Source organism: Pongo abelii, chromosome 23 (genome assembly GCF_028885655.2).
Source record: "Pongo abelii isolate AG06213 chromosome 23, NHGRI_mPonAbe1-v2.0_pri, whole genome shotgun sequence".
Classification (NCBI taxonomy): Eukaryota; Metazoa; Chordata; class Mammalia; order Primates; family Hominidae; genus Pongo; species Pongo abelii.
Window position 1 is genome coordinate 27,676,892 of NC_085929.1, and position 27,584 is coordinate 27,704,475.

Genomic DNA, 27,584 nt, shown 5'->3' on the forward strand with positions numbered 1-27,584 from the left:
ATCACCATGGTGATGGGATTAGGGATCTCCTGCCCTCAGTCCTAAGTGCCACTGTCTGTGCTGAGTTTTTCAAAGGCCAGAGCAGATTGAACCTTTGTGGTTTCATTTTCCCTGATTTTGATTTTTCTTATGGGGGACCTGTGTTCCTGCATTCGAGGTATGTTCATACTGGCCTGTCAAATGTGATCTTTTCAAATTACTAGTTAATATTTTCAAAACATGTTATTTAAAAAATCCTCTGTATTTTTCATATGCAGTTATAAATATGTTTCATGGTTATGTTTTATTCCTCACTTTATGTATTTGATTCTTGTATCAAGCAGGGTGCCTTTGAACTTTTTCTTCATTTAAAAAATATGTATCATTTGGTTTTACATCCTGCACCCTTCAACGCTCCCCACCCCAAACTAAGTTATTCCCTTGGGGAGAATATGGCAAAGTCTATTTTAATGCAGTTTTTAACCTAATTAAGAACCTATGAAATCATTACTTTCAAAAAGTTTGGAACAAAGCCACGGTAGTATGGATGGGTTTGAGGCTTTTCACACAATAAAATGTACCTATCTTTGTTTTTGACATGTTTTTCCTTCCTCTCTTCTTTTTTTGTGAAGTGTGTATTTATTTTAATAAATTTGTAGTAAGTCATTTCCGTTCACATATTAATTTTTTAAAGTAATAAGAATGTGTATTGTCTATGTGTGAAATAAAACACACATTTATCTTTATGCTTTGGGAGTTATCCAAAATCAAAAATTGTCGATTACAGTCAATCACCCAACCTACTCACCTTTCCAGAGTCATCTTAGTCAAATATTTTTTTTTGTTACCCAATGAGATGCAGTATTTCAACTCAGAAAGATAAATAGAATGAATTGGTAGAGACGTTAACTAAGAACATACAGTTTTATTTATACTCAGAAACAAGTAGATCATGTACATATATATGAAGATAAAAATTAAAGGGATAATTGTATAAGTTTGCATGTAGAGAGCTTTGAAAACCTGTTTACTTGTTAATGCTGTTTTGATGTATTGTGTGACTTAGTTCTCCCGACCCATCATCCAGAGCTCTCTGCAGGAGCTAAGTGCTCCTCAGTTCCGTGACTTGGAAACTGTCTAAGTTTAGAGGCACTTGTATTTGTTAGTAAATAAGGCAAGATGTTATTGTTTCACAGGTTTTAGTACAGAAGACTGAATAGATAAGCTGCTCCATCCAGTAGTACACTGGTGTTCATTTCATGGTCATCTCATCTGTTGACCATGGATATAAAACACTGAGCCTTCAGTGACCTTCCTGTACATGTAAAAGCACACCTGTCTACATGGCAGCAGTTGGACTTCACAATGTGGATTGTGCCTTCACCCTGGAATGTTTATGATGCGCTATTGCCATGGCGATGGGATTAGGAATCTCCTGTCCTCGGTCCTAAGTGCCACTGTCTGTGCTGAGTTTTTCAAAGGCCAGAGCAGATTGAACCTTTGTGGTTTCATTTTCCCTGATTTTGATTTTTCTTATGGGGAACCTGTGTTCCTGCATTCGAGGTATGTTCATACTTGCCTGTCAAAGGCTGTCTTTTCAAATTACTAGTTAATATTTTCAAAATATGTTATTTATAAAATCCTCTGTATTTTCCATATGCAGATATAAATATGTTTCATGGTTATGTTTTATTCCTCAATTTATATATTTGATTCTTGTATCAAGCAGGGTGCCTTTGAACTTTTTCTTCATTTAAAAAATATAATTTCCTTTTACATCCTGCACCTTTCAATGCTCCCCACCGCAAATTCAGTTATTCCCTTGGAGAGAATATGGCAAAGTCTAATTTAATGCAGTTTTTAACCTAATTAAGAACCTATGAAATCATTACTTTCCAAAAGTTTGGGGCAAAGCCACAATAGTACGGATGGGTTTGAGGCTTTTCACACAATAAAATGTACCTATCTTTGTTTTTAACATGTTTTTCCTTCCTCTCTTCTTTTTTTGCGAAATGTGTATTTAGTTTAATAAATTTGTAGTACATCATTTCCATTCACATATTAGTTTTTTAAAAAGAAATAAGAATGTGTATTGTCTATGTGTGAAACGAAACACATTTTTATGCTTTGATTTCTTATTGAAATCTGAGCAGAAAACTATGACCAATATGATCAATCCTATACCCAGTGAAGACATGAATGAATGATTAAAACAGTTCTCCATGGACTCTACCATATAGATCCCTAGAAGTAATTTATAAAAAAAAAAAAATCAAGGAAGATGTAATAGTTTTCCATAAATTAGAATACCCTACATGTACAATTAAATGAAATGGCTAGTATAGTCTTGAAACCAAAACCAGATAAGGTAAATTAAATTCTGTGATATTTTAAAATACTGTAAATTCTGACTAATGTGAGTTAATCTCAAAATATGAAATGGTGGATTAACATTGAAAATGCAATAAATAAAATTAGCTACCTTAAGAGGTCAATGGAGAAAAAATGTGATTATTGCAATAGATTCAGGCAATCTGTGGATGACATTGACCACACGTTTATAGGACAACTATCTTATAAACTTTAAGTGACCTGTGACAACCATTTGAATTAATGCTGCTTTAACTGCATATCTCTTGGCTTGTTAAAAACCAGGGAAGAATTTCCATAACATTAATTTATTTTTAACACCTATATTGGGTGTGAACCCATCATAAAGTTCACCCGCTGTAAAGGTATACAATTTGATGCTTTATTAAATTGATACTGTGTGCACCCATCACCATGATCTAATTTAAATATGTTTCCCTCACCCAAGTTCTCTCTTGCCCACTGGCAGCTAATCCCCACTCCCATCTCCAGCCCTAAGCAATACTGCTATGATATTCCATCTCCATAAATTTCCTGCTTGTTTAATAGAAATGGACATATATATATATTTGGAATCTGACTTCCTTCATTTAGCATACTATGTTTGAAGTTAATTGACGCATTAGCACGTGCTGGTCATGTGTTTTCCTTCGTAGGCGCCTGTGTTTATTCATACAGATAGTGTTTATTCATTTATCAGTTAATGGACATTTATTTTTGTTATTTTCTTTGATGAGTAATGTAGCTTTGAGCATCATATACAGTCATGTAATGCATAATGACATTTTGGTCAATTTTTTATATATTTTTTGAGACCCAGGCTGGAGTGCAGTGGCACAATCTCGGCTCCCTGGAACCCCGGTTTAAGCAATTCTCACACCTCAACCTCCTAAGTAGCTGAGACAACCGGCACATGTCACCACACCCAGATAATTTTTGTATTTTCAGTAGAGACAGGGTTTTGCTGTGTTGGTCAGGCTAGTCTCAAACTCCTAGCCTCAAGTGATCCACCCACCTCTGCCTCCCAAAGTGCTGGGATTATAGGGATAAGCCACCGCACCCAACCTATTTTTTTTAAGAAACAAGAGAATCATTTTCTAAATTAGCTTTGCCAATTTATATTCTTACTAGGATGCATAGCACTAATTTCACTGTACAATGTATGGTAGGCCCCAATATATAAGAAATGATGAAAGTAACACATAAAGATTAGTATAAAACAAATAAGATTATCATTGTTGCTATCATCTTTGTCAAATTCTCAAAACAATCTGAGTATATTTTTATATAAATATGCTTGGCAACATAGCTGAAAAAAGCATTATCAGTTACATTTATCAGTAACAAAGACATAAATTTGAAGGGGGCAAAACACTTGTACTAACAATGCAATGTCAGAATTAACATAAAAATTCTGCTGGTCACTTTGGAATATTTAATTGCCTGGGGCAGTGTTTAGTAGACAAATGAGCATCTACGGAGCACCTGAAGTAGGGGAATCAACAGAACTTGGGTTTCAAAAGTTATCTGGGTTTAGAGCGTGAAACTTTGTTGGAGGACACACACCTTGCATGAGCGAGGTGCCTCGGTGTGTGTGGACGTGTTGGAGGTACAGCATAATGGTGGCTTCCTCCAGAAAGGGACATTTGGGGTGGATTCATTCCATCTAGACAACACAGCCTGATGTGGCATGGACATGAATGAAGGCGAAATGGTCAGTAGCTGAGAGGATCAGTCCTGGCAAGGTCCGAGGTGAAAAACCTGGGAACCCCTTCAGGTGTGAAGTCTTCAGTTGAAAAAGGAGATGGTCACAGGAAATACTGAGATGGGTCAGCAATGCACGGGAGACAGAGTGCTTTGCCCTGTGGAGTGAGTAGTGTGGGTTCTCAAGTTTTCTCCTCTCTCCATTAATTTCTCTTCCAATGCAGATGACTTTGAGTTTCCAGTGGATCATGAGATTGTAGACGCACCTCAGCCTGCTATCAAAGGTAAAGGAAGGCTGCTAGCAAGACTAGCATCTGGGCTTGGCTGTGTGTGTTTTCTATTGTGGGAAATATATATAACACAATATTTATCATTTTAACCTTTTAACCAAAGTGTGCACTCAGTGGCATTCAAAATATTCACAGCGTTGCATAACCAACACCACTATCTACACCCACAGTTTTGATGATTTCTTACAAAACCTTGTCCACAGTAAGCAATGTAGCACCTTTCCCCTATTTCCAGCCCATGGTGATTCCTATCCCACTTTCTCTTGTATGAATTTGATTATTCTAGGCACTTCATATAAGTACAATTATACAATATATTCCTTTTGTGTCTGGCTTATTTCACTAAGCGTAATGTTTTCAGTGTCCACCCATGTTGTATCATCTATCAAAATTGTGTTCCTTTTTTACAGATGGATGAGGCACCATTGCATGTAGACCACCTTGCTTTTATTACATTCATTTGTTCATTGATGGTTGGATTATTTCCACCTTTTGGCTCCTGTGAAAAGTGATGCTATAAACATTAGTATACAAATATCTGTTTGATTTCTGTTTTCTATTCTTTGGGGTATATACCTAAGTGTAGAATTCCTGGGTCCAACGGGAGTTCTATATTTAACCTGAGTGACTGCAGACTGTTTTTCACAGTGGCTGCAACTTTATCCATTTCTATCAGCAATGTATCAGGGTTACAATTCTTTACATCCTTGTTCACACTTATTTTCCTTTAAATCATCCTAGGAGGTGTATATTGGTGTCTACTTGTGTTTTTCATTTGCATTTCCCTAATGACTAATGATCCTGAGCAGCTTTTCCTGTGCTACTATCCGTGGGTGTATCTTCTTTAGGAAAATATATATTCAAGTATTTTGCCTATTTTTAAAGAGTTGTCTGATTTTCATTTAGTTAGTTTGTTGTTGTAGATTTTTGGGAGGTTTAAAATATATTCTAAATTTTAGTCTCTTACAAGATAAATGATTTGCAAATATTTCCCCCTTTGTGTAGAGCTTTAGATTCACACACTTCATTAATTTGTATGAAATCCTTAGCAGTTGACCCCAAACAGATAAGACTGAGGCAGTATTTTAGGAATAGTGGAAAGTATTATCACCACAAAACATAGGCGTAATCAAATCCTGGAAGCTACACATAAGGCACAATGACAAGTAAGGCAGCAAAGGGCCATTTGGTGATTAGTTCACCGCACCTGTTGCAACTGTTTGTGCTTCAGAGTTAAAATATACCAGCGTTCAACCCATGTCTCCTCTCTTGAAGTAAACTGCCCTATGTTGGCTGGCCTGAACAAGCGTAGAAATTCTCCATACTCAATTAATATACATGCATGACAAACAAAAGGAGGTCTGGATGAAAAAATATTGTGTGATTAATAATTACACTTTAATTAATTTTAAAGGATATAATTTCAGTATTTCTAATTCTCCCATCAGCAGTGATAACAAAGGATTAGTGAATAAATACAATAGACTGCTTTGCCTAGAATGGAATCCAATCTGTCTATTACACTTTGCTTTTATTCAAGTGCAAAATGCTAAAACACATAATTACTGCAGTGACAGCCACTGTGGATCCTCAGAGGATTCCACAAAAATGGTCTTGGGACATAAATCCTACTAGCTAATATTGGTTTACAGGGTTTAGAAAAACATTTAGCTGTGTTTCAAACCTCACAGTGTGAGCAGTGAGACTCTCATGAAACTATAGCGTGTGCTTCAGTACCATTTGTAGACTGACTCATTCCCGTTGCCTTAAGTTGCCATCAGCAAAATGCCAGGGACTCTATTTCTTGCTCCTCAGCTCCTTATTCTTGCCTGTCTTTCCATGAGGGAAGATTTTCTGGCAGGAGCTCAAGCTGTGCTTTTAATGAAACACATCTGCACACACTGTCCTGTTGTCCACGTTAAGGAGAGCTCCCTGAATAATTCATGAACAAAAGCATCTATGACTAACTGTTGCTGTGTGTCCTCCTAGCCTCTGAGGAGTCTCTAGTTCACAAGGACAGAGGAGATGGAGAGAGGCCGGTCAACGCGAGGGTAAGGTTGCCTTGCTTTCTCTGAAATAGAAATGTTCCTTTCTTGGTGTCTTTCTTTTTCAACTGACTTTACATGTGAAAAAATGACAATATACATGACAGGTATTAAATGCAGTTTTCTGAGGGGGTGGAAGAAGTGACTCTTAGCAATTGATATGTAATCCAAAATGGCATTTAGCTATGACAGCTTCAGGTTGTAGACTGTATCCTTGGGGTCCTAGTCCTTGGAAGCCATGTCTTCTCCTTGGATTTGGTATTTTGCACTTGCCAATCTATGTGGACCTGAGAGATCCACCATCCAGAAGTTGATGTCTTTTCCAGTGTGCATCCTACCCTTTTTGGGGGGCCTTGAAGTTGACTACACTTTCTGATCAAGTTTTCAATATTCACTGAAAGAAACAGAGCCTTGTGCAAACAATCCACAACATGACGTACCCCTCATAAAGCTTTGTTTTATGAGTGTAGGTGGTGCAGGCGGCCCCTCTGAGGTTTGGCTCTAGTAAGTATTCTGGAATTACTCACCAAGAAAACAATCTGGATGCCAAGAAAGGTGTGGCATCCTTGCCTGGTTTCAATGTGAAGAGCCACCCTGATCCTGGGATTGTGATAGGAGTAAGTATAGTGGAAGTGTTTTTTTAAAACCTGAATTCCCTGGGGAAAAATTATGGCCAATTTTTGAGGAAGCAGCTGTGCTCCCTTTTGGGTGGTGCTGAGTTGGGTGCTTGAGGATTGGTGGTGTCTTGTGTGAGGTTGCATCGTGTGGTGTGAATGTGTGTGTTTCTGTACAGGTGAGGCAGTGTGTTTTCTCAGGAGAGATTTCCCATTTATACAGCCCAATCGCCAGTGTCCACTTCTAACAATAAAATCCACCCCCGCTCTACTCTCTCTGCACAGTGACTCCTCCACCCTCATCAGAGCCATCCCTGGGTCTGCCTTATTATCCCCACTGCTCAGGTGGAGAACCTGAAGGGCCAAGGGAGTGGCCCCAGCTCCTCAGTTCCTGAATGAAAAAGTGAAAACACAAACCCAGGAGCGTAGGCCAGTGCTGACACTGACGTGCACTTAGTCATGGGGTGTTCACCACCACACAGGGAGTACAGCATTCATGTATAAGCCCTAAAGCACTGAGCCCAAAAGGCCCCAGACAGTGCCCGTCATCATAAAGTGGTTTCCGTGGTCACACAACCCAGGGCAGTTATAGGCACATCTCCGCACGGACCGGCATAGTCATCAGTGTGTCAAAAGCACATAGATCCCCAGGTGTTTGGGTCAGCTCACAGATCCTTTTTTTTTTTTTTTTAACTTTTAAGTTCAGGGGTACATGTGCAGGATGTGCAGGTTTGCTACATATGTAAATGTGTGTCATGAGAGTTTGTTGTACAGATTATTGCATCACCCATATATTGAGCCTAATATCAGTTATTTTCCCTGATCCTCCCCGTCCTCCCACCTCCCACCCTCCAGTAGGCCCCATGCTCACAAATTCTAAGAGGAGTGGGGGACCACAAAGGCCAGTGTGGCCCACTTCAGTTGTGAAGTTAACTTGCTCAGCAACTGGACAAAACCTATAAGGATGGGCAATGTATTTTAGTAGATTTAGTAATATTATCTTCCCAAGCCCTAAAATGCTCAAATCCTACCAGCCAAAAATGATGAGAAGGGACAGATAAGAACTCTGTGCAGCACGTGGTTATTAGCCTGGCTTCCAACCCCTCGTGGCAACTCTCTTGTGCATGTGGGTTAAGACTCTCAGCCTCAAGCCAAGCCTCCTCCATGAGGAACCATCTCACTGTTGACTGGCTAGTGCAGTGTATGGCCACCAGCCCAACTGAAACAAAACGTTGCTTTAAAACAAGTGTGAATCTCCTACATACAACAGGCAGATGCACAAGCAGCGTGGTCTTGAAAGTTGTAAAGAAGACAGTCGCAATTTTGCTGAACTTCAACTTGGGTAGAAGACATGAGGGAACTCTGTCACTGAATCACGGCAGAGTTCAAGGCCACTTGTAGACTATTGCATGTTACAGAAGGTGGCGTTTAGCTACTAAGCAAAGGCCTCTGTTTCTCATTTCTTTCCTGTTCATCTTCTTGGTCATCCTTCTTCCGCAAGAGAAACGAGCCCAAGCAAAAGGCAGTTTCGATATTAATTTGACCAAGGTTTTGTGCAGTTTATTATCATCCAGGTAATCAGGTGCAACCCGGTCTGCCTACCAGCCCCCCATCTCTGCTCTGTGTTTTCATTTAATAAACATTTTGGTCTACTTACTATGTGCTAGATTTTCTGGAGACCACAAAGTAAATGAGATAGAATCTTTATGTTGACAGCTAAGTTAGATTTAACATAACTGACAAAAATTAAAATTTCTGATTTCTTGTAAAAATATTTTGTACGTGCGAATGCATACTGAATGTAAAGTGGTTAAAAAAAATCACACTTGCACTCATGGAAGGCTTTTCATGAATTTGTCAATTTCTTTTTTTTTAATTTCCCCACTTCACCGGATAATGCATACCTGAACCTGGAAACTGATTCCCATGGCAGAAAGTGTTCTGAGTCGTGTCCCTTAGCTTTACTGTTGCAGGGCCACCTGGGAGGATGGCCCAGCATCAGCTTGGCCCATGCTGTGATCAGCCACCTCCATGCACCACACCAAGCAAGCCCCTGGGTGATTCACAGTCTCCACCACCAGGGCACTGACCTTTACTCTGTGTTCTCCTAGCTCCCTGTGGGGACGCTGTACAAGACTTCGCTAATGAGGATGCTGTAGAAGACATCTCTAATGAGGCTGCTGTACATGACATCTCTAAAGAGGATGCTGTAGAAGACAACTCTAATCCGGACACTGTAGAAGACATTTCTAATGAGAATGCTGTATACGACATCGCTAATGAGGACACTGTACAAGACATCTGTAAAAAAGAAGATGCTGCCAGTGTAAGACACTTTTCTTTGTCTTGAACAGAAATGTTACTTTCCTGGCTTATTTCCAATCAGATGTAGACATGAACATCTGCCAATGTGCATTATCGATGTCATCTGCAGTTTAATCGAATGTAGACATGAACATCTGCCAATGTGGATTATTTATGACATCTACAGTTCCCTTGGTGTGGTGCTATTGATTGGCAGCCTCTCACCAACCCATGCCGGGCACACTGGGGCGTGGTAGATGGCAGCATCCACGATCCACTGCAATGCAGAGGTGTTTCCCTCCACAGCGGTTTTCCCACATGGATTAAGAGTTGTGAAACTGCCAATATAAATATACTTTAAAGGTAAATTCTTTTTTTTTTTTTTTTTTTTTTTTGAGATGGAGTCTTGCTCTGTCACCCAGACTGGAGTGCAGTGGCACAATCTCGGCTCACTGCAAGCTCCGCCTCCCGGGTTCACACCATTCTCCTGCCTCAACCTCCCAAGTAGCTGGGACTACAGGTGCCCACCACCATGCCTGGCTAATTTTTTGTATTTTTAGTAGAGATGGGGTTTCACCATGTTAGCCAGGATGGTCTCAATCTCCTGACCTCGTGATCTGCCTGCCTCAGCCTCCCAAAGTGCTGGGATTACAGGTGTGAGCCACCACGCCCGGCCCTTTAAAGGTAAATTCTGTGGGAAAAGGTCTTGTCTTTTCCATAGGTGTCCTCCATGCCAGTTTTGGGGGACTTCCACCTTTGACTCAATCACTATACCCCTTCTTATTTTCTCAAGTTGTTGAGAGACTATCAGATCTGTGTGACGTGCACGGCATCACTTCACCCTCCTAATGTTTTCTTTTCTATAATTGCAGGAGCCGTTGACGCTGGAGAATGGTATGTACCCTGAAATAACTCAGTTCCTGAGGGAAAAGTACCATCTCTAGGGTACAGAAACCTGATTCTGGGCTCCTTTTGGGAAGGAGGACTTGGGGTCTGGTGAGAGCAAATGATTTTACAAGTATAAAACAATGTCCAGAGAGGCTGTAGGGATGTCTGTGAACCAGAGGAAACACCAGGGGATCCTTTATGAAGCACCATGGCTTCAGCTGGGGTCGGAGGAGTGGATGGGCCTCTCTGTGATGACTTATCCTGATATTTGTGTTTTAAATATCTGTTTTTGGAGAGCATATCCGATGATGGGGATTTGTAGGTAGGTAACTACTTTCCACGTAAGATTCAATGGGAGAGAGTTCCCAGGGGCCTTCGGGGTATCCATGCTGCTTGGGAGGTTGAGGGAGGGGGCATGAAATCAAAAAGAAAAAAGGAAATGTGTGTCAAATTGGATTTGGTCTTTTCCAGTGTTTATTGGCATAATAGTAAGAACTGTCTCTCTGGGCTGTGAGGGTGCTGTGTTATTTGAAGGTGATCTTTCCCAGAACACCTGGCTTTTTCTTTTCTGCCTCTGCCAAACATCACAGCCTTTAGGTTGGATTAGTCAGCACCCCTTGGGATTGTGCGGAAGAGGTTTGGGGTTGCATCAAGTGTCACCTGTGGTGAACAGAATCTGAGGGACACAACTCTCTCACAGGCACTTATTTCAACCTGAAGACAAAGTTCTCCTGGTGTGTGCCCAGGGGTGCAGGAGAAATTGACAGTCGGCCTCTGAACTTTCAGGACTTTAAAAAGCACTCATGTTTCCATCCTCACTGTTGACTCGTGGCTTAAAGGGATCTCCTGGGGTGAGTGAGGAGGTGGGATCGGACCCTGGCAATCTGACAACAACACCTGTGTTCCTCTGCACTGGGCCATGGATGACATTACACACCTTTGTGAGAATCAGGAATTACACACCTTTGTGAGAATCTGCATCTGGAATTGAGATGGGCCTTGATGGAAAAGATGCATTTTACTACCCTATTGAAAGAAACCATTTATTTCTCACTCCAGCAGGATAAGTGGTTTTCAGTATCCATTTAACTGCTCATTGACTCTTACTGTAGATCAGGAGGTAGCCAGCAGCCCCTGCGTTCCCCCAGTTGTAGGCCCAAGGTAACCAGCAATTGACTGGATATAATGGAAGAGTGGTGCATTCAGAGGTATCTGTATTAATGGGACCCACATGATATGGGTGAGAGCTATTAGGGTGAGAAAAAACCTGGGAGCACAATGAAATATTTAAATATTAAACAAAACATTGTTGAAATCTCCATGGTACTTTAGTTGTTGAAGTTATTCTTGTGGTCATCACTGCCCTTCCCAAACATAACAAGCTACTTAATATCACATAGACCCATGCCATGAGGAATGATGATCAGTTTGTAAAATGCCAGTAAAACAATTGCCTATATAAGCCACAATGTTTCATCCATATATTTCAATTTCCATGTAAATATAGTTCAAATGTCAAAAATTTATTATTATCTAATAGAATATGCATGGTATATCAATGAGCAATTATCATAGTTTCTATTAACAATTATTTATATGATGAAAAAAGCAGACTCCCATTCTTGGTTTTTCTCAGTTTGCACACATTAGCATGACAGCCCCATGTCCACCTGACATGTGCCAGCAGGAGGCCAGGAACAGAGGCTTTTCTTATTAACTAAGATTTCCAAATGTATTCCATATTCACATTTAGAAACTCTAAATATCATAAAAGGTTAGCAAGGAAGTTTCACTGCCACTCTGAACTTCCAAACACCAAGTCGACATTTTTGTTTGCATATCATCCCTGCAATCTATGTGCAAATAGAAACATACACCTGGAATGCATGCTGATGTGTGATCGTGTTTACACAAAGTCCTCTGCACCTCTGCATATATCACTGGGCAATGTGCCCTAGTTATCATTCCACATTTCAAATGTAAACCCATTGTATTGTTTCAGAGCTATAAAGTACTGCACCCTATGACTATTCCCAAAATTACTTAAGCACCCCGCTATGGGTATCCATTTGTTCTGTTTCCAGTCTTGCTCTTATAACAAATGCTGTAGTGAACAGCACTATGTTGAGTAGAAGTGGTGAATGTGGGCATCTTTGTCTTGTTCCAGTCCTCAGGGGAAATGCTTTCAATTTTCCCCCATTCAGAATAATGTTGGCTGTGGGTTTGTCACAGATGGCTTTTATTACCTTAAGGTATGTCCCTTCTATGCCAATTTTGCTGAAGGGTTTTAATCATAAAGAAGTGCTGGATTTTGTCAAATACTTTTTCTGTATCTATTCAGATTATCATGATTCTTTGTTTTTATTTTTATTTATGTGATGTATCACATTTATTGACTTGCATATGTTAAACCATCCCTGCATCCCTGGTATGAAACCCACTTGATCATGGTGGATGATCTTTTTGATATGCTGATGGATTCAGTTAGCTTGGATGTAGCATTTCTTGTTATTCTATCTGTGGAATGTATTGGTTTAAGTAATGAAAACATGTTCTATCTTTACTGCTTAGCACTTTGTGTTTAACAGCCTTCCCAACAGGGCAACATAAAAGCAGGAGCCCCGCTAGTCTCCCCTTAACCTGGAATTTCCCCTTCTCCACAGCTTGCTCATTGGACAGGATAGACTGGGCATCCAGGCCTCAAGGTAAGGACACGCTCCATCACCTAGAGGTGCAGTGCCTGGGAAGGCCAACCTTGGGGGGGCGCTGCCAGCTTTACAGTGATAGAGGTGTTGGGAGGGACTGACCACCAATTTATAAGGCTGTGTTTTGTTGGTGATGTAAAGGATTGTTTCACGGATTGTGGGGGAGGGACAATCCCAAGGCCTCCCCTGGCCCTGGTCCTGGCTCTGCACAAAGGCAATAAGACAGGGATGCTGGTAAGGGCTGACCTGTTGCTGTGCTGTAGAGGAAGGTGCTGGGCTGAAATTCAGGAGATAAGGATGACCTGTTGCTGTGCTGGGGAGGAAGGTGCTGGGCTGAAATTCAGGAGGCTGAGGATGCAGCAGTCCCATGGGTGGTATGTGACCTTTGGCATACATTTTCTTCATTGATGATCAATGGAAATGATAAATCATTGACTATTTTTTCTATCACTGGAATCTACTCTCTACTGCTCATGCTGTTCCTGTCTTTTGGGGAAGATGGAGGATCAATCAGTGTGTGCTGCACTGAGTAGAAGGAAGGAGAACTGCGACAAAAATTAAGGGAGGGTGAGGGATGAGAGGGCCCTTCATCCAGGCGCTCGCAGAGCCCTCCTGAGGAGGAAAGTCCCTGGGGAAGGAGCAGTGAGGACTGCATGACTCCCACAGTGAAGTTTGTGGTATGTCTGAGGACACCGAGGCCGGTTGGTGAGGAGCCAGTGGCAAAGTGGGCCTGGAGGGCAGCAGGGCCAGGAGGGTGGCTGGAGGCCAGGCTCTGGGTCATTCTCCATGTGATGGAAACAGCCAGAGCCCAGTGGGCTTGGAGGTGCAGGATGCAGTAGCTGATGACAGAACAATGTGGAGAGAGGCGTCATGTGTCAAATCCTTACTTTGTTCTGGGCATTGTGCTAAAACTTCCGATGGCTCATCCCATTTAGGGGCTGAAAGTTGCAGAGGTTTAGGAAGCTCACCCACGATACTGGAGCCCCCATCTCCTGCCCTAGTGCTGTCCCCCTTCTCACCCAGCCACCACCTGTTTCAGGGGAACACACAGAAGTGGTAACCTCTTATGGACAGGCAAGTAAATTCTGCTGTTTTTGTTATTCACAGAAAAAAAACACTGGCTCGTGTGGGTTGGGAAGGTGAAATACCAGAAGTACTTCATCTGGTTATTTCTACCTATGCGAATCCTATAGTATTGAAATGCATAGGTTAGCATTTTTGGCCAATTTACTCAGCATTCTGGGGTTAAAGGCTCTTATTTTATTTATTTATTTATTTATTTTTGAGACGGAGTTTCACTCTTGTTGCCCAAGCTGGAGTGCAACAGTGTGATCTCGGCTCACTGCAACCTCTGTCCTGGGTTCAAGTGATTCTCCTGCCTCAGCCTCCCAAGTAGTTGGGATTATAGGTGCTTGCCACCATGCCTGACTAATTTTTTGTATTTTTAGTAGAAATGAGGCTTTACCATGTTGGTCAGGCTAGTCTCAATCTCCTGACCTCAGGTGATCTGCCTACCTTGGCCTCCCAAAGTGCTGGGATTACAGGCATGAACCACCACACCCGGCCTAAAGGCTTTTAAAATTCACTTGTATAAGCTGACTTCGTTTTCTTTAACTGTGTAGAAAAATACAAAAATGGCAATCTCTTTTGTCACACAAATAATGTCTTTTTAATAGAGTTATTTTTTTTCTAATTGATGTATTATGCACTTTTCATTCACTAGTTATTAATTGCTTACATTTGAAGTATTTGATGAATTAATATTTAATTGCATAGATGAAGATGACTAGTCATAGGCATTTTACTAACCAATACTCATTAAGCATAGCATGGATTCATGTGATGTTGCAGGCCAAAAGAGGGAGGGTCATGATCAACTCGGTGTACCACTGGAGGTTATATGAGTAAACAGTAAACTGTTCTCATGAATGCAGAATGTTGGCAAACTGACAAACTATGTCTGCCACCCAGAGGGAATGCTGAGGGCAGTCATGCCTCAGGCACAGTGTTGCTTGAGATTAGGCACATCTGAAGCCTGTTAGCAATAATGTAAACCTGTGATCAGTTGAGAAGCTGACCAATCATTACCTCCTGCTCCCTGCTTTTTCTACTCAATAAATATGAAGGGCTGTAGAAGCTCATGGCTGCTGCCCTTGCTTACTAGAAGCTGGGAGCCCTCTTCTTCTTCCCTGGACCCTTCTTTAAACAGTTTCTTTTTTCCTTGGTTTTCATTTCTTCATTTGTCTTCCTTCTTTCAGTCCTGCAGTAACTGTAGCAAACCATGGGGACTGCCACAATGTGATGTCAGGGAGCTTTTTTATTTGGTAAAAGGAAAAAGATACCACAAGAATGAACGCAAGAACTGAAACAGTGGAGACACGTAGAATGACTTGTCTAAGATCTAAATCATTTTGTTGTCTTCCCAGCCTACTTATTCTCCTGATCATTGTCATCAGCGTTGTTTGGGTCCTTTTAGCACAGATTTCTCAAAATGGGCAACTCCATAACAGTTGGAAGCTTACGAATTCATATAATTTGTAAGAGGGCAATTTGGGAGTACCTATCTATTTTAAAATTCCAATAACCTGGGAATTTCATCCTATGTCTAGAGTCTTTTATGTAAAATATTTCCACAATTAGGAAAAATATGTGCATGGGGATTTTCTATGTAGCAGTCTTTTGATAGAATAGAAAGTTGGGGCAAACCAAATTTCCATCATGAAGGAAATAGTAATACACTGAATAATAATACAGTGAAATTATGCAGGCTTTAAACATCAAAAAAGAGCTCAACTTCTGACTTCCGATGATCACATTGAAGTAGGTCACTGCTGGTTTACATTTAATTTTCATGTGGGAACTCCAGGTGTCTGCCTTAGTGATTTTACATGTGGCTAAATTTAGCTAATGAAAAGCTATTCAAAGTATGGCAAAATGAAACTTTAAAACAGCGTCTTGTCAACAACCAAGTGGACCCATTTCACATAAAACCCTCACATTCATCTGCCTGCCCATCATTCTGTCTGTCCACACAGACATCATTTGTGGCTTCATCTACATCTGGGGGCATCATCCACAGCTGGGGGGCTTCATCCATGTCTGGGGGCATCATCCACAGCTGGGAGCTTCATCCACAGCTGTTTGCCTGATCTGTATCTGAGTCACAGATACAGATTATTAAACCTAGTAATTTTATTGAGTTCCACTTTAATAGTTTTTGTTTCAAAAGTTGTTTGTTGATAATTTAATGAAATAAACTAAACCAGAATTACCCCGTTTTAATTATTTCCTTGTGTCAATATAGAAAGAGTGGATTTAAGGAAACACTGAGATGCCCCTGTCCATGTTTGTAAATGGGAGTGTTGGGTCTAAAGCCTTTCTCCTCTGGTAGCTCTCCAGAAGATTGCCCTGCCTTACACTTGCTGTCTGTGGGTTCCAGAGGCTTCCATTTGAAAGGAGCCTCTCTCCCCACTCTGCCTCAACCCACACCAGCTCTCCCATAACCCACTGACTTTGTAAACTCTTTCTTCCACCTGCACCTCATCGAATTCAATACTTTGGAAAATAGTCAAAAATTCTACAAAGGTGAGAGTGGGTGTGATCTGGAAATCCCTGCTGTAATATTTTTAAGGGACTGTACCAGAAACTATTCGTTTATGTTTTAAATAAAACCATCCCTTAGCACTAGAATATCAAGCCATTCATTTTTTAACAGAACTTTAAGATATAATTCAAATACCATAAATTTCACCCACACACAGTGTACACACAATTCAATGGTTCCTAATATATTCACAGAGGTCTGCAAAAATTACCACAATTTAATTTTAGACAACATCATTTACCGATATCCTTACATGCATATAGATGTAGATATATATAATTTTAATATCATCTTGAATATTGTAGTATTTAATATTGTACTATAATATCTATTTGTGTCTTTATATTGCTGTTTTATTTTGTTATTCTGAATGATGATCTCCATGTACCTTTATATAGGTTTAAAATACACCTTTTACAACTCAAGAAATTAAATTGTTTCTAGTAAATCACATAAGAAACACATATGCTATTGTTATAAAAATTCAAATACTGCTTAGCTCTTTAGAATGAAATGTGTCACCACCAGCTCTCAGCCCACTCAGTCATCCACATCCACTTACACACAGATAGACATGCCCTTGTTTTTACATAACGTAATCCTGCTTTGTGTGTTGTTCCCTGACTGGCTTTTCCCCATAAAATAGAGTTTGGTGATCATTGCTTATCAGTACATATAGGTCTCTCTCATTCTTATTTATAGTTGCATCATTATTCAACAGGGTATTTGACCATAATTTGGTCACTTTTTCACTGTGGAATTTTTATGTTGGATTCAGTTATTTGTTACCGTTACCTACACTATCCCGGGCATACCTGTATATTCATCTTTTTGGTATATTAGTTAAGTGGGTTTTTTCTTTTATGATTGATTTCTAAAAATAAAATACTGAGGCAAAGTATAAATTTTTAATTCTTTTTCTTCTTATTTTTTTTTTGAGACAGAGTCTCATTCTGTTGGCCAGACTGAAGTGCAGTGGTGTGATCTTGGCTCACTGCAAGCTCAGCCTCCCAGGTTCATGCCATTCTCCTGCCTTAGCCTCCCAAGTAGCTGGGACTACAGGCGCCCACCACCACACCCGGCTAATTTTGTTTTTGTATTTTTACAAATAACACGGGGTTTCACCATGTTAGCCAGGATGGTCTTGATCTCCTGACCTCGTGATCTGCCTGCCTTGGCCTCCCACAGTGCTGGGATTACAGGCGTGAGCCACTGCACCTGGCCATATTTTGATAAAAAATTAAAAATATGTGTTTCAAAAAAATTTAATGATATTATACTCCCACCATCAGTAATGAGAGTTCCTATTTCCACACACCCTTAGTTACAGAGGAAATTACCAGTGCTAATCTTGGCCAATTTTATGATTAAGAAATATTTCCACTTTTAATTTGGATTTCTCCACTTATTAGAGAGATTGTGCATTTTTGCATATGTTTACTGGCCAATTGTATTTCTCATTGAGAATTCAATTATGATATGTTTTACTAGTTTTCTAATTCATGTAATGATATCCTTTATATATTCTGCACATTTATTAATTCCATGTAATTAGCAAGTTTGTTTCTTAAGGTCTGTATCATAACTTTTATTTTGTTTATATTGTTTTGAAGAAACTTTCATTTTTACATAGTCAAATTGTTGAATATTTTCCCTACCATTTCTGGATTTTGTGACTTGCTTTCAATAGTATGTACTTTTAGGGCTTTATTGATTTGTTTAAAGAACATGCTCAACTCTTACATTATTTAGTAATTTTCTTTCTCCCATTAGAGTACATGGACATTACTAATTCCAGCTAATGTAGATCAAATGTATCATTTGAATTTCTGTGTAGTAATGTGCATTGTAGATAAGTTCTGATTTCTTTATTCCCTATTAGATGGATATTAAGGTTGTTTTTAAAAATTCCCACCACTAATGACTTTTCAATAATCATCAATATACATGGATCCCACTGATGTTTTTGTTTTATATTTCTTCTTTTCTGTGGTATAGGATTCTCAAAGTGGTGTAAATGACCTATGATACATTTTAATTATAATTTTAATTATACCAGCAGATTATTTTCCAAAAAGTTGATCAATTCACACTCTTATCAACTACATAAGTAAGCCTCTTCCTATGTAGGCTAAATAATACTAAAAGATTTTTTAAATAAAAATGCTAATTTGGCTGGTGAAAAATCCCATAGATGCTTTAATTAATCAATTTTTTAATATTTCAATTAGTTGCCTATTCATAGCCTCTGTGTGTGTGTGTGTGTGTGTTGCGTGTGTGTGTGTGTTTCTATTTGGCAGTTTATGGTTGGAAAGACTCCTAAAAAAGGAAATCTAAAAAACACACAAAATACTAAAATATATTTGATGAGTAAGAATTAAATTTCTGCATATCCAAAAAACTGCTAAAAATATTAAAACTGTAGTCAAAATAGCAGCTCATGAAACAAAGCAAACAAAAATACTAAACAAAAGAAACAGGCCAGGAGCAGTGGCTCACACCTGTAATTCCAGCACTTTGGGAGGCCAAGGCAGGAGGACTGCTTGAGTCCAGGAGTTCGAGACCAACCTAGGCAACACAGCAAGAACCCATGTCTACAAAACAATTAAAAATTAGCCGGGCATGCTGATGCATGCCTGTAGCCCTAGCTTCTCAGGATACTCAGGTGGGAGGATCACTTGAGCTCAAGAGATCAATGAAGCCATGTTAATGCCACTGCACTGCAGCATGGATGACAGAGTGAGATGCTGTCTCAAAAAAAAAAGAAAAAGAATACTCTAGCTCCACTTCCCCACCACAGAAATCTAACTGGCAACTATCCACAGATGGGAATACCCTCAAGAATATATATCCCAGAACACAGGAGGAATGTTGCCCAGGCTGGACAGAGTGCAGTGGAGTGATCTCAGCTCACTACAACCTCTGCCTACTGGGTTTATGCTATTCTCCTGCCTTAGCCTCCCGAGTAGCTGAGATTACAGGTGCCTACCACCACACCCGACTAATTTTTTGTATTTTTATTAGAGATAGCGTTTCACCATGTTGGCCAGGCTGGTCTTGAACTCCTGACCTCAGGTGATCCACCTGCCTTGGCCTCCCAAAGTGCGGGATTACAGGCCTGAGCCACGGTGCTCAGCCTACTGTCTACTGACTTTTGACAAAGGCACAAAGAACACGCCAAGGGGAAAGAACAGTCTATTCAATAAATAGTGCTGGGAAAAGTGGCTATTCCTACACAGAAAATAAAATTAGACCCTTATCTTACATCATGCCCCAAAATCAACCCAAAATGGATCAAAGATTTTAACATTATGCCGGAAACTGTAAAATTACTATAAGAAAACACAGAGGAAAAGCTCCATGACACTGATCTGGGCAATGATTTTTTGGGTATGTCCCCAAAAGCACAGGCAATAAAAGCAAAAATAGAAACAGGATGGCATCAAACTAAAAAGCTTCTGCACAGCAAAAGGAACAAGTAACAAAGTAAAGAGACAACCCACATAGTGAGAAAAAATATCTGCTAACCATACATTAGAAAAGGGGCTAATATCCAAAATATATGAGGAACTCAATCAACTCAACAGCAAAAGAACAAATAAGCCAATATAAGAATGAACAAACGAACCAAACACATTTTTCAAAAGTAGACTTACAAACAGCCAACAGGTTCATGAAAAAATGCTACCTCAAAGGCAGGTCCTGGGACCAGTAACATCAGTATTACCTGGGAGTTTGTTCAAAAGGCAAAATATCAGGCCCCACTGCAGACCCACTTACCTGGAAGTTACATTTGACAAGATTCCCAGGTGATCCATATGCATTTTAGAGTTTGAGATGCTTACTATAGACAGCAAGTACTGAAGAAGCTCTGGGGCCGGAGCAGACCGGTGGCAACCTAAATCTTTAGGAAAATGCAAATTAAAACCACAGTGACATAACACCTCCCTCTCATCAGAACAAGTTTTATGAAAAAGATGGAAGGTAAGTGTTGGCCAGGATGTGGAGAAAGGGGAATCCTAGTACACTGCCGGTGTATAGTACAGCTGCGATGGAAAATGGCATGGAGGTTCCTCAAAACACTAAACATAGAACTATCGTGTGAGCCAGCAATCCCACTTCTAGGAATATATCCAAGAGAATTGGAATCAGTGTGTTCAGGGATATCTGCACTCCCATGTTCACTGTGGCCCCATTTACAGTAGCCAAGATGTGGAATCTGCCTAAGTGAATCAGCCTAAGATGAATGCATACAGAAAAGGCGGTGCATGTATACAATGAAGTACTATTCAGCCTTAAAAAGAACAAAACTCAGCCAGGAGCAGTGGCTCATGCCTGTAATCCCAGCACTTTGGGAGGCAGAGGTGGGCAGATCACCTGAGGTCAGCAGTTCGAGACTAGCCTGACCAACATGGTGAAATCCCATCTCTATTAAAAAAAAAATACAAAATTAGCCAGGTATGGTGGCGCATTCCTGTAATCCCAGCTACTTGGGAGGCTGAAGCAGGAGAATCACTTAAACCCAGGAGGCGGAGGTTGTGGTGAGCCGAGATCACGCCATTACACTCCAGCCTGGGCAACAAGAGTGAAACTCTGTCTCAAAAAAAAAAAAAAAAAAAAGAACAAAACTCTGTCATTGGGAATGACATGAATAAATCTAGAGGACACACTGCTAAGTGAAATAAGACAAATACCACAGAAAGACAAATACCACATAATCTCACATGCACGTGGAATCTTTTAAAAGTTGAATTTGGGGGCAACCTGCTTGGGTCCCCTTCCACACTGTGGGAGCTTTGTTCTTTTGCTCTTCGCAATAAATCTTGCTGCTGCTCACTCTTAAAAAAAAAAAAAAAAGTTGAATTTGGGCCAGGCGCCCTGGCTCATGCTGGTAATCGTAGCATTTTGGGAAGCTGAAGCAGGTGGATCACTTGAGGTCAGCAGTTTGAGACCAGCCTGGCGAACATGGTGAAACCCTGTCTCTACTAAAAATACAAATATTAGCTGGGCATGGTGGCAGGCACCTGTAATCCCAGCTACTTGGGAGGCTGAGGCAGGAGAATAGCTTGAGCCCGGGAGACAGAGGTTGCAGTGAGCTGAGATTGTGCCACTGCACTCCAGCCTGGGCGACAGAGTGAGACATCTCAAAAAAAAAAAAGTTGAATTCATTCAGTAGAAGGATGATGGTTACCAGAGCTGGCAAGCTGGCAGAACAAGGGAATGGAGACTTCCTCTTCAAAAGGTACAAAGTTTCAGCCAAGCAGGAGAAAAAAGTTTTGAGGTCTATTGCACAGCAGGAGACTATAGTCAATAATAATGAATATTTCAAAATAACTAAGGAAGTTTTTTTTTTTTTTTTTTTTTTTTTTTTCGGAGACAGACTCTCACTCTGCTGCTCAGGCTGGAGTGCAGTGGTGCGATCTCGGCTCACTGCAAGCTCCGCCTCCTGGGTTCACGCCATTCTCCTGCCTCAGCCTCCTGAGTAGCTGGGACTACAGGCGCCCACCACCACGCCCAGCTAATTTTTTGTATTTTTAGTAGAGGCGGGGTTTCACTGTGTTAGCCAGGATGGTGTCGATCTCCTGATCTCATGATCCCCCCACCTCGGCCTCCCAAAGTGCTGGGATTACAGGCATGAGCCACTGTGCCCAGCCCAGAAAGTATTTTTTTAAATTGAAAATAAGACAGTATACTCCACAAATCTTCTACCGGCTCCATTGTGGATTGAATTAGATGATTCTCCCTATTGTTTGCTATGTGTCCAGTTTTTCTGGGCACTCTCCACTTCCCGAGGACACTGCCTATCTCCCCAACCCAGGGCCATTTCTCAACCTACTTCTCCTTCTCCTACTACAGGGGGCGGACTTCCCAACATGAGCACCTACATTTCGCCGTGGATGGGATCCACTTGTACTCTCTGAGGTGCTCAGGCAGATTCCTTCCTTACGGAAGGGGGTCTGATACTTAATCACCCCATGCGCTAAGTACACACATCATGTGCGATCCATCAGGATAACCCCACACAACCTGCCAGTTCTTTCCTTGTAGTGGGTGCCCAATAAATGTCTGAATGCATAAAGAAAGCACTCAGATAAACAGAGACATTTGAGAGCTCTCTGGGGATGAGAAAAGAGAGAGCTATGGGAGTGAGAATTAACTTGATTGACTATGGCTGGACCTGGCAAAGAACAACTCAGAAAACTCAGAAGTATTGGCCTCGCAATTACCTTGTTCAGGCTGCTTAATCAATATTAAAAGTTTGCTGCTCCCACACAATTTTGCCAAGCTCTCCAACCCTGTGAGGATGTCAACAGTTGAAAAGGAAGAAATAATAAGCCCAGCCTGTATTTGCAGGGGAGTGTTAAAACTGCCAGTGGAGCAGGATAGTTTGCTAAACAGCCAGTTAAGAACTTTCCCAAACTGGTCAGCAGCATTGCACACAGAAGTCCCTTTTTTCGTTGACATGGAGGCTGAAAAGTTCTGAAATAAAGAAGGTGGAGCTGAAGCTTGGTAGCCAAACTGTAAGCCTAGCAGGCTGGTGTAAAACTCTAAAACAGAGCAGGCCCCAAGGAGTGGTTAGAAAGTCTGAAATTTGGCTTGTAGTGTGGATGAAAGCACAATTGGCCATGTGTGGTTGAATGGTTGTCACAGACTGAATTAGGGACGAACACTTTCACAGCTCTAGGGAGGGGTGAGCAGTGGGGTTTGTTGCTGAAGGCAGGAATTGTGGACAGCTCATTGGATGAATGAATTATTAATCGAAGCTTTGTCTGATTATGAGAAGGAAGAGAGAAGGAAGAAAAAGAGGTGCCTCTAGGAGGAGTAGAAATTATTAACTACTTGGAGGTGGGGGGCTCCACATATGAGAAGAATATCCTTCTCTAAGAGATGAGGGACCCAAAGAAGGCTGGATTCGCCTTTACCAAAGGTGGGGTTGATACTGTCGCTGAAAGTAGGTGTCAGATAGTCTACCTACTTTCAACTAAAGTTCTTTAAGATGGTGGATCACGGCCAAAATTGAAGAATATTTGCAGGTATTGCTATTCCCCTGCAAGGGATGATAGGATCACACACCAAGTGTGTGAAGGCTGTTAGACACCAAGTGCAGTCCAGTATCCTCATTGGACCAGATGATGAAACTGAGGCTGAGGGTTGGATTTACCTGCTTAAGGTCATACAGATATATTTGGTTCAATTCGCTTTATATTTTCTTTGTCTTTCTTTTTTGAGATGGAGTCTTGCTCTATTATCCAGGCTGAAGTGCATGGCATGATCTCAGCTCACTGCAACCTCTGTCTCCGGGTTCAAGCGATTCTCCTGCCTCAGCCTCCTGAGTAGCTGAGATTACAGGCGCGTGCCACCATGGCTAGCCAATCTTTGTATTTTTAGTAGAGATGGAGTTTCACCATTTTGGTCAGGCTGGCCTCGAACTGCTGACCTTGTGATCCGCCCACCTTGGCCTCCCAAAGTGCTGGGATTACAGGCGTGAGCCACCGCATCCGGCCTCCGCTCTATATTTTCTTTTAGCTCCCTTCTCCAAAAATGTGAAATTTCCCCTAATCTCTTTGCTTCCCATCTGGATAGTGTCAGAATGAAAATCCTAATTTTGCGGCAGCTTAGAGCAACAAAGTCCCCTTTATTATTATTTTTTATTTCTTGAGACGGAGTCTCGGTTCACTGTAACCTCCGCCTCCCAGGTTCAAGTGATTCTCCTGCCTCAGCCTCCTGAGTAGCTGGGACTACAGGCCCGCGCAACCACACCCGGCTAATTTTTGCATTTTCAGGGGTTTCACCATGTTGGCCACGCTGGTCTTGAACTCTTGACCTCAAATGATCCTCCCGCCTCGGTTCCCCAAAGTGTTGGGATTACAGGCGTGAGCCACCACGCCCGGCCAACAAGTCCCCTTTAAATACATCCTCCTTTCTCTCTGCTGGCAGGCTTTGGTATGCCCACCTGGTTTCTCCATTGGCCACTTCGTGCGGCTTCTCGCCCCTTCCAAGATTTCTATCCAATCACCTCTTTCCTGTCTCCCGTTGGGCTTTGGGGAATGTCCCATATGGACCTTGCGGGGAGACTGAGAGGACGAAGGGCGTGGCGACAGCTTATTTCCTTTGGCTTTTGCACATATCCCATGAGATTCTGGCAAGGCTGAGCGTGCAGGTAGCAATGGGGTCCCTGAGGACTGGAGCCGGTGCACTGAGATCTCTCGCCACCGAGGCTGGGGTCCTGTGGTCCCGCCCGAGGGCCGCAACCCCCGCCCTTCCATGTGCCCGCCCCTCCCCTGGCTGTGCCGCTGCTCTGGCTGCTGCTTACCGCGCCGGACGCCGGGGCTGCAGGACAGGGCCGCACTGGCCGGCCACGGGGACGCCGTCGCTGACGGACACCGCAGCATGAAGCGGACGTAAGGACGGGGCTTCGGGACTCCGACCCGCGCCAACAGCCCCCGGGGAGCCGCATCCTGCTCGCGCCTGAGCTCGGGGTCTCGGGCCCCGGGCTGGCCCCAGCGGGCGGCTCTGGAGCAGGTGGCCCCGCGAGCGGACGCGCGCCGAGCCTCCCGCCCGGGCAGCGCCGAGGCCGGGACCCGCTGCGGCGCGGGCGCCTCCTTCTGGCGGCGCTTATAGCTCTGCGCCCGGCGGGCTGGCCGCGAGGAAGCCCCCGCCCCGCGTTCCCGTGTGGTCACCTCCAGCCGGAGGATGCGCGGCCAGGTGCGCCGGCGGGTCCCGAGTTCTGGGGCAGCAGGCGCGGGGAAGCGCGAGGCTGCCCGCTTCAGGCGGGAGGTGAAGGGAGGGGGCTTAGCCCGGCGCTGGGCGGGGGTGCTTTTTGGGGCGGGGGAGGTCTCTGTCTTTACCGGAGTCCTCAGGCTCGGGGCCGAGGCTCCCTCGGGTCCTGCCTCCGCGGCCCGGCCCTCGGGGCCTCCCCGTCCCGCTGCCCCGGCCTGGCGCTGGCGTGCGCCAAGCGTGGGCTCCTACGACCCTGGCAGGTAGGTGGCCGAGAGGACCCCGGCGCGCCTTTCCGTTTGTGGGGGCGGTGGGTGCGGCCGGGCGATGGCAGCAGCCTGCGCCTCTGGTCTCACTGACGCCCCTTCCCTAGCTGCCTTCCGAGGGAACCGCGCTCTTGGAGGTCTCCGGGGCACATTGGAAACTCCCAGCTTAGAAACCACCTTAAGGAGCCCTACACTGAGCCGGGCTTGCCTGGCCTAGCAGAAAGCCAGCCGCAGCGAGACCCTCCACCAGGCATAAGGCACTGGTGAGCCGCCACCCCGCTTGCTCAGTAGTTAGCCGGGACGAAGGGGTCTGGCAGGCCCCTCAGGCAAGGCCTCTGTGCCGCATCCCTTTAAGGGGCGGGGACCAGCCCCATATCTTGGCTGGTTTTCCTGACTCTGAATGCAGAGAAAGTACGTCCAAGAGTTCAAACCACATTTGTGTTATTTTAATGGTGTTTAGTGCAGATGTTAATTGTGATTTATGTGAAATGGGTTGATGCAGAGGAATGAAGGTCAACTGTGGACAGGTGGACAGCTTTTGTTTTTTGTGTTTTTTTTTCCCCCTCCTAAGCTTCTTTTTAGTGGGATGTGCATGGAGAGGATGACATTTGAATATCAGGCCACCAATGTGTATTTGGTCCCATCTGACACTTTGCTCCATAGACAGTCGTTGTACCCCAGGGATGAGGATGAACTAGGTTTTAAGCTGAGAAAGACATCTTCCTACAGTCGCTGCCGCCTGCGGGAAAGCCCCGCCTAATGGTTACCTGGCCGCACACAGGCCAATTCGTTGTGGTTACCTTCTCCCGTGAGCACATCTCTGCAGCCCTCTCAGGGGATGCCGTTCATTCCATATTTGATTGCCAGATGTACTTCTCAGGTCAGAAATCCAGCCCCAGATTGTTCGAGTCCTATAGTGAGTTTTTCTTGTGCTCCAGGTTTAGAAGTTTTAAATCTTTTTTATAGTGTATTCAATAGCACAAGTTAATTTCATAATTATAGGAAAGACATGGTTTGTGTGTTCCTTCTGTAAAGGATGTTTCAGAACTTAGACCTGGTTCCTTAGTCAAGGCTGTTTATTTGTGTTTACAGCGCTAACATTTGAAACGTCTTAAAATTGACTGCATATTGTGATTCTTTCCGCCACCCCCCACCTGGGATGCTCCTGTTCCGTGGTGGTTATTCCATGGTGTTACTAGGTGTGGAAGAGAAAATGGGCTTTGGAAATAATGTGTGTGAAGAACTTAGCACAGTCCTTGGCACATAGCAGATATTCAGTAAACATAAAAGTAAATCTTTCCTCTCTTCCTTGGGTTTGAGAGACCTGGGGATGATGATATTGGATGCAGTTTTGGTTGCATGCTCCGTTTTTAAATTAGGGAGATGAGGTCCCCCCGCATTCCTCCTCCCACTCAAACTTCCAGCTCTTCAGACATTTCCGTGGTAGATTAAAAATGAAAACTCATGTCTTGGACCTAGAAATAAAAATAAGGAAAAATTGAGCTCTTCCTCCTGAATCATGTGTTGCAGTTTAAAGGAAGGATGGCACATGCCCTGGAAGAGTAGTACACCATTCAGTACAGAAGAGCAGAGGGTCAAAGTGGACCCTTTCCTGCATCTGTCGAGTAGTCCTGCAGGTGAGGATTTTGGTTGTCGTTGGTTTCACATGTCCAGGTGGAACCAGATGAATTACCTGATTTCTCCTGGCACTGGCATCTGAGGAGTGGCCCAGGATGGTTGAAGCCTGACCATTGGCAGAGTGCTAGCTTTGCTGGGCCGTGCCTCTGAACTGGGATCTGCTAGGAGCAGCCATTTGCTTCCTCCAGCTTGTAGCAGGTTCCATGTGAATAGACGAAAGGGCCATCAAACCTAATGTTCTAGAATAAGTAAGAGCCATCATTGGCTTATTTATGTTCCATAATATTATGGGGCCCGGCATTTTAATTGAAGGGGTGGCCAGCCCCTCCACACCTGTGGGTATTTCTAGTCGGGTGGGATGAGAGACTGAGAAAAAAAATAAGACACAGAGTCAAAGTATAGAGAAACAACAGTGGGCCCGGAAGACCAGCGCTTAGCATACCAAGGACCTGCACTGGA

At 42.8% G+C, this 27,584-nt stretch overlaps 1 protein-coding gene across 17 annotated transcripts in view; it reads left to right on the forward strand.

Annotated features, from left to right (window-relative positions):
- Nucleotides 1-27,584, forward strand: part of LOC129052709 (uncharacterized) — a 45,828-nt gene continuing 18,244 nt past the window's right edge. Inside the window, exons 1-10 of one of the 17 annotated variants that reach the window (XR_008517834.2) lie at nucleotides 27-157; nucleotides 1,176-1,542; nucleotides 4,278-4,337; nucleotides 6,333-6,394; nucleotides 6,859-7,005; nucleotides 9,114-9,328; nucleotides 9,494-9,669; nucleotides 9,870-9,990; nucleotides 10,179-10,302; nucleotides 10,895-11,642. Coding sequence is in view for 5 of the 17 variants with exons in the window: in XM_054543616.2 (XP_054399591.1) it covers nucleotides 1,515-1,542; nucleotides 9,114-9,328; nucleotides 10,179-10,200; nucleotides 10,895-11,019 (390 nt within the window). In the remaining 12 variants the exon portion in view is untranslated. Of the gene's footprint in view, nucleotides 158-1,175; nucleotides 1,543-4,277; nucleotides 4,338-6,332; nucleotides 6,395-6,858; nucleotides 7,006-7,287; nucleotides 8,650-9,113; nucleotides 9,329-9,493; nucleotides 9,670-9,866; nucleotides 9,991-10,178; nucleotides 11,643-12,857; nucleotides 12,900-27,584 lie in introns of those variants that run through there. The other 16 variants (XR_008517835.2, XR_008517831.2, XR_008517836.2 and 13 more) reach the window with 16 other exon arrangements.